This window comes from Ictalurus punctatus, chromosome 4 (assembly GCF_001660625.3).
Source record: "Ictalurus punctatus breed USDA103 chromosome 4, Coco_2.0, whole genome shotgun sequence".
Taxonomy (NCBI): Eukaryota; Metazoa; Chordata; class Actinopteri; order Siluriformes; family Ictaluridae; genus Ictalurus; species Ictalurus punctatus.
Window position 1 is genome coordinate 32,642,251 of NC_071284.1, and position 7,792 is coordinate 32,650,042.

General features: G+C 37.0%; 1 protein-coding gene across 1 annotated transcript; it reads left to right on the forward strand.

Annotated features, from left to right (window-relative positions):
* The first annotated feature begins 4,722 nt into the window (after positions 1-4,722).
* On the forward strand, positions 4,723-7,543 carry LOC108264184 (extracellular calcium-sensing receptor-like). The gene is made up of 5 exons (XM_053678177.1): positions 4,723-4,992; positions 5,229-6,041; positions 6,119-6,346; positions 6,436-6,559; positions 6,648-7,543. The coding sequence occupies exons 1-5, from the start codon at positions 4,738-4,740 to the stop codon at positions 7,541-7,543; spliced, it is 2,316 nt and encodes a 771-aa protein (XP_053534152.1). The 5' UTR covers positions 4,723-4,737.
* The last annotated feature ends 249 nt before the right edge of the window (positions 7,544-7,792 follow it).

A 7,792-nucleotide genomic window follows, 5' to 3' on the forward strand; every position in this document is an offset into this window, starting at 1 on the left:
ATCTCAGACATTTCTCAACTATCTCGTTCCCTTTCTCAGGGAAGAGGGTTACATGCGTAACCTAGACGTTTTTTCGACAGCTTTGGTAATAATCCGGATGACCCCCACCTTTTTCCACCGATCATCAAAAACTTTCTAAGCCACATTTCTAGTGTGGTTAGCATTCATCAGTGCAAATCCAAGATTTTTCATCGGAGACCTGCGGACAGCATTGTGTGTTCTTTTTCTACCACATGGCAAAAGGGTACGATTTTGGCTGTGTGTTGAAAATGTATGCAAACGGTTTTATTAAAAATGACCAAAAGGTGTCACCTTTTGTGAAAAAACTAAAACAATCTCATTGTAATGAAAAGTGTGTTCAATGTGCTCATACAGGGGAAATGTTAAAACATGATAAAACAACTTTTTTATTATATATATAAATCACATACAACAATACAGACAATACCAAGACCAAAAAAACATGAGAGCACAGAATATACAAAACTCTGAGATTAAAAACTTAGCCACTGACTCCATTCAACAGTGGATGATTTGAATACTGGGCCATCGGAATAATTTGATTGCGTTGATGGTGAACTCGGGTGCACTTTATGTTTTTTACACTTCTTAGATGAGTTGGTTATAGGTGATGTCGATGTGGTTTTGAAAGAGTTAATTGCGTGTCTGCCATAGTGGAAATATAAGCTTGCCACCAGTCCTATAGAGAAGGACGGGGTGAATCAGTTTTCGTGGGGGCAGCACTGTGGCTTTGATAAATCCATAATAATTTTCAAGAGGTTCAAAATCTTTGAAAATTATTTGGGGGTGCCCTGTGGTATAGCATTTCTTGGCAATTTCTTGGCAAAAGGGGTACAAACTTGTAAAGTCGAAATATCAGTCTGTTTAGCAGCATTCCAAAGACACTCCTAAAATATTTAAACGAGTCGAGTTTGGTGTGATGTATGAATTCATCGCGGTAGTTCATGCAAGACTTCTGGAGCAAAACGATGTCATTCGTACAATACATAGTTGGAAATCCTTATCCCAGTGTTCTGTGTTTTACCCGCTACACTGTCATTCAGCTGATATAGTTTATAGAGTTACTTCATCTTACCTCCTCAGGAAGTGAAGCTTCCGTGCCTCTGGGCTCGAGAAACTTTTGAAGTCCTTTCTCTTCTCTGAAGATGTCGATAACTAAAGGAGTTGTACTCTTGCAGTGAGATATACGAATCGTCCTTTATATGGACTTCGGTTTATTAAAGTAAAGAACAAAATGATTACAATTATCTTAACTTAAAATATAAAGGAAAACAAAATAAAGAAAAAGCCTTAGACCACGCAGGATCTGAACAGTGGTTTTCTTTTCCAAGAACTTAAAACGACAAGACCTTCACCCGAGAAGTGACAAGTTAATGCTGGCTTATTTCCAGTATTCATATTTTTATCTATTGCGGTTACAGTCGCTATGGCCTAAGCTGGATTCTAAAAACTGCTGCGCTAGCTCGCTTTCTTAAGAGAAAAACAGAATGTAGCAGTCATTTCACAGAAAACCGTATAGGGCTAGCTCGCTTTTTTTAAAGATGTACATGCGTTGTCAGCATGAAGGTCAACATATTGGTAAAGAATGCTAACTTGCTTTCTTAAGAGAAAAACAGGAAGGTGTGTTTATGGTTCACTGGCATGCTTCATTTTTATATCAATTTGTTTTATCAATCTTTTCAGTTCATTCACTCGTGTAGTAAAAGCAGAGGCCCTTGGCCTCTCAACACAGATATGTGCTTTTTTCATTTTTTCAGTGTATTTTTGCCTATATCTCTGATTTAGTCGTCTAATGTTTTCAGCACAACTAAATTTAGCACGGTCTTTTAACATAACAGCTTCAGTCCCCTTTCTATTCAGCACAGTCCTTATATAATCACATTTCTTCATTAAACGGTTACTTTCCCATATTAGTTCCTCAGTTCTCTTCACATCCAGCGTGTCCCATTGGAGAACGTCAGGATCAGCCTTCTTAGCAGAAGATTTTCCAATCCATCTTCCTCCATATCGCTGGATACCTAGGGACAGGCTCGTTCCCCTTTTTCTTCTTGGACCTCTTTTTCTCCTGACGCGATTGTATTTCCCCGGGCTGTCGAGGTTGAGGTTCTTTATATAGTTTAATCATAAAATATATTTCAAGGAAATTATAATATATGAATTTGAAATATTATATAAGCTTGTATTTACATTAAGTAAGAAATAACGGCGGGGCTGAGACTACAAATTCCGGAGATCCAGGTCTCCTAGAACAATAGCAAATTATTTCTTTTTTTTTAATCAAACACCTTACCCAATACCGTAACATACCACTTGTAAAGTCGAAATATCAGTCCTTTTAGCAGCATTCCAAACACACTCCTAAAATGGTGTATCTAAATGAGTCGAGTTTGGTGTGATGTATGAATTCATCGCGATAGTTCATGCAAGCCTCCTGGAGCAAAATGATTTCATTCATGCAATACATAGCAAATTCTTTTTATTTTTTAAATCAAACACCTTACCCAATACTGTAACATACCACTCATCAAACAAAGCCCTCTCTTTTTCCCTGAAGAGTTCAGCATCTTCTATGCTTACTTTGATCAGGGAAACACAGAACACAAGACCATCAAAGTCGAGCTTCCATCCAGTGACCTGCTGCTCACACTATGATCATGAGCATCAGTGATGTGTGCTCTACCCTGAGCAGAGTGAACACACACAAAGCTGCTGGCCCAGATAACACTCCAGGCCATGTGCTCAAGGCCCATGCAGAACAACGGGCTGAGTTCTTCATGTACTTTTTCAACCCATCCCTAACCCAAGCAGTGGTTCTGACCTACTTCATAACAGCAACAATTGTGCTGGTGTTGAAAAATGCCATGGCCACAACCTTCAACAACCTCTGTCTTGTGTCCTTCACACCCATTATCGTGCAGTATTTTTGAGAGTTTGATCCTTTGCATTCTGAAATCCTGCCTGTCCTCAACACTGGACCTGTATTAGTTTGCCGACTGCCCCAACATGTCAACATAGGATGCCATCACCATGCCACTCAACTTTAACCTGGAAATAGCAACTTCTACATTAGGCTATTTATTAGGCTAATGTAGTAGATGCTACTAAGCTATTTGTTTATAGTTCCGCTTTGCCTTTAACACTGTTAACCTTTCCAAATTGATCTTCAAGTTTACTGACCTTGGCATCAGAACCTCCCTCTGTAACTGGACCCTGGACTTACTCAATAACACTTACTCACAGACTGCAGACTGTTGGGTTGGAAAACCACATTGTCAAACACCCTTGTACTGAGCACTGGCATCCCACAAGGCTGTGTGCTTAGCCTCTCCTCTAATCTCTGTCCACCCATGACCAGTGTTAATCCTGATCAGCAGAAATGATGAGACGGTCTTCATAGTGGAGGTTGAGGACCTGGAAACAGGGTTTACGACAACAGCATCTCCCTCAACACCCAAAAAACAAAGGAGTTCATTGTGGACTACTCGTGGACAAAGAGGAGCCACACACACCCCTGGCCATTTGCTTGTCACATTAGCTGCCACCCTCACTGTTTCTTTGCACTTTACACTTAATGACAAAAGTTAAAATTAATCTAATTTAGATGTTCTGTAGGTTTGTATAATTTACAACTTTTATTAAAGGTGGAGTGCAGTTAATTATCTGATGTTGGCTATGTGGATAAGCTCTGCAATCCTGGGTAACAGGCCTTCATGTAAACTAAATATGCATGGATTAGTTTGTCAACCAAAATAACTGGTAGAGCTTTAAACTGCTCCTAGATGCTTACATTCATTACCATAAGTAAATCAATATCACTTTTCCTTTAAATTTTTTGGTTAAATGCCACATGTTGGTTGATATGGGGAAAAATTATCCGATTTGAAAACGATATTTTAATGGGTGTATATTGCACTGTATGTGTTCAAAAAAGGCCATTATCTAGATACCATATAAACTGAATGAGAAACCAAGTGGTACATGGACAGGACATTTGACACAAAGGATTTATATATATACAGTATATATATATATATACAGTATATATATATATATATATATATATATATATATATATATATATATATATATATATATATATATAGCTATTTTTTTATTCATTGCTTTTGGCTATGCACAATTTGTCAACCATCCTCTATTCTGTCCATCAATTCAATACCAATATTAGTACAGAAAAGACAGGAATATAACAATGTCATTTGAGAAGGTATTCTGCAAAATGTAAATTAATGAGATCATGCATATGTGTAAAAACCACACCTTAACATCTTGTTATTGTGCCAGCTAAAAAGGATTATAAAAAGCCTAGAGGTCAAGGTGTTTTTGGAGAGAAGAGAATGAGTTTCTTGCACACATGGCTTCTGTTCACTCAGGTGAGAGCAGCTGATCCTCCCTGCATAATACAAGGGCTGTCCAATCCTCCTCAATTAAGTAAAGATGGGGATGTACTGATTGGTGGGATTTTTTCTTTACACAACAAATGGAACCAGCCACCACAAACATTCACATCAGGACCCAAGCAAGGAGAATGCACAAGGTAAGGGGGCATTAGGAGCATTTCAATATGACTTAAGTTATATTAAAAACATATTCCTAAATTTGCATCATAAATTTACAAAACATACTCTGATTTATGATGTGATTTATATTCTTTTTGTCTACAGTTTGAACCTCAGAGAATTTCAAAATGCACAAACAATGGTATTTGCCATTGAGGAAATCAATAACAGAACCAATATTATTCCTGGCATCAATTTGGGTTATAAAATCTATGATACATGTGGATCAGTTGAAATGACCACAAGAGCCTCCTTGTCCTTAATCAATGGTGATGGAGAAACAAATTCAGTGGCCTGCTCAAAATCTGAAACAGTTCAAGCAATCATAGGGCAAACATCGTCTACCCCCACTATTGCCATATCTGCAACAGTGGGACCTTTGCACATTCCTGTGGTAATCTTTTTTTTTTAATCAAATTATAAACATGCATTAAACTGAAATTATTACATTTGACTTGCATGTTATGCAGGAAATTTGTATTGATTCTCATGAAATGAAAAGTGTTTTTTTTTATATATATATATATATATATATATATATATATATATATATATATATATATATATATATATATATATATATATATATATATAAAATAACTTTTTTTTAATGGAATACATTTATTACAGGTCAGTCATGCTGCATCATGTGCATGCCTTAGTGACAGAAAAAAACATCCATCATTCTTCAGAACTGTTCCCAGTGATTATTTCCAGAGCAGAGCTTTGGCAAAGCTGGTCAAATATTTTGAGTGGACTTGGGTGGGGGCCCTATGCAGTGATAATGATTATGGGAATAATGGTATAAATGCATTTATCAGTGCTGCCAAAAAAGAGGGAATCTGTGTTGAGTATTCAAAGGCATTTTCTAAGACAGACTCCAGAGAAAAAATTCTGAAAATAGTTGAGATTATCAAGGCTTCAACCTCCAAAGTTATTGTAGCTTTTGTTGCATACACTGACTTTGGGTTTCTTCTGAGAGAAATGGCCTTACAGAACATGACTGGGTTTCAGTGGATTGGAAGTGAGTCCTGGATCTCAGATTTAAACACTGCCAATGCTGAATGGCAGCATGTTCTTAAAGGGTCTGTGGGTTTTGCTATCCCAAAAGCTAAAATCACTGGCCTTGGGGAATTTCTGACTAAACTTAATCCAGCTTCTGATATAGCTCTTTACAAAGAGTTGTGGGAGACAATATTTCAGTGTAAACTTTCTACACAAGAAAATGTTGAGATGAAACAATTGTGCAAGAGCAACGAAAGTCTCACTCAAGTTCAAAACCTTTATACAGATGTTTCAGACTTACGAATTGCAAATAATGTTTATAAGGCAGTTTATGCTGTGGCTTATGCCCTGCATAGCAGTTATGGATGTTCACTGAGAGACAGTGGACAAGGTGCTGATTTGTGTACAAACCTTGCAGATAACCAGCAACCGTGGAAGGTAAGTGTAACAAAATATCCTGGTGGAAAAATTTATTTTTATATTCATAAATGAAGAGTATGCAATGTTTCCTTTAGATCGTGAGTGAGTTGACGAAAATCCATTTCAGCACTGCAGCAGGAGAGGATGTATTCTTTGATGAGAATGGAGACCCAGCAGCTCGGTATGATGTGCTGAACTGGCAGCAAGGCAAAGACGGTAAAACAGTATTTGTTAAAGTGGGTTTCTATGATGCGTCTCTGCAAACACACCTTCAGCTAACATTTAACAACAACAGTATAGCCTGGGCCCACAACAAACCACAGGTAAACAACAGCTATATGAACAGATAATATGTACAATAAATATTTTAGAAATTTATCAATAAAACCATACAATAAAAAATGGTTTTCAGGTGCCAGTTTCTGTGTGCAGTCACAGTTGTCCCCCAGGCACAAGGAAGGCTGTGCAGAAAGGAAGACCAATCTGCTGCTTTGACTGTATACCATGTGCAGAGGGGGAAATCAGTAATATAACAGGTATAATGAATAGTGGTTTGCATCAGTAATGTAGACAATAGAATTCATTTTAATTACCTAAAATGATATTAATTTTCTTTTTCTTTAGATTCTATTACTTGCATCAAGTGCCCTCCTGATCTGTGGTCTAATGACAAGAAAACTATCTGTGTCTTAAAGCTGGTGGAATTCCTGTCATTTGCAGAAATAATGGGAATCATTCTTGTATCATTTTCTTTGTTAGGAGTAACTTTCACCATCTGCATTGCAGCCATTTTCTTTAAACACAAGGACACACCAATTGTTAGAGCAAATAATTCTGAACTGAGCTTCTTGCTACTTTTTTCACTAACTCTCTGTTTCCTCTGTTCACTTACTTTTATTGGTGAGCCCTCAGACTGGTCCTGTATGCTGCGCCACACAGCATTTGGGATCACCTTTGTTCTCTGTATCTCCTGCCTTTTGGGGAAAACAGTAGTTGTGTTAATGGCCTTCAGGGCTACACTTCCAGGTAGTGATGTCATGAAATGGTTTGGGCCTCTACAGCAGAGATTGAGTGTTCTCGCCTTGACTCTTGTACAGGTCATTATTTGTGCACTTTGGTTAAAAATATCCCCTCCTTTTCCATACAATAATATGAACTACTACAATGAAAAGATTATATTAGAATGTAATGTAGGTTCAGCTATAGGTTTTTGGGCTGTGATGGGTTATATAGGACTCCTGGCTCTTTTGTGTTTTATTTTGGCTTTTCTGGCTCGGAAGTTGCCTGACAATTTCAATGAAGCAAAATTCATCACATTCAGCATGCTAATATTCTGTGCAGTTTGGATCACCTTTATTCCTGCTTATGTCAGCTCTCCTGGAAAATTCACTGTAGCTGTAGAGATATTTGCCATTTTAGCATCAAGCTTTGGTTTACTATTTTGCATATTTCTCCCAAAGTGTTATATAATCATCCTGAAACCAGAAAAGAATACTAAAAAGCAAATGATAGGTAAATGATTTAGCCAGATTAATAGTCAGTAGTTTTGCACTGTTTAATATATTCATTGGTGTTTTAGCTGTTTAATATATTCATTGGTGTTTTAGCTTAGCTAAAAGACTTCATCATAGAGACCTATTATTCAAATAATACAACAAATAAAGTTAAAATAATGCTTAATCTTTTTAATTTATTTGCAGCACCATTTATGTTTCTATACATTTGTATTACATTCTCCAATGATGGTCCATTAAAAAATGTTCAATTAT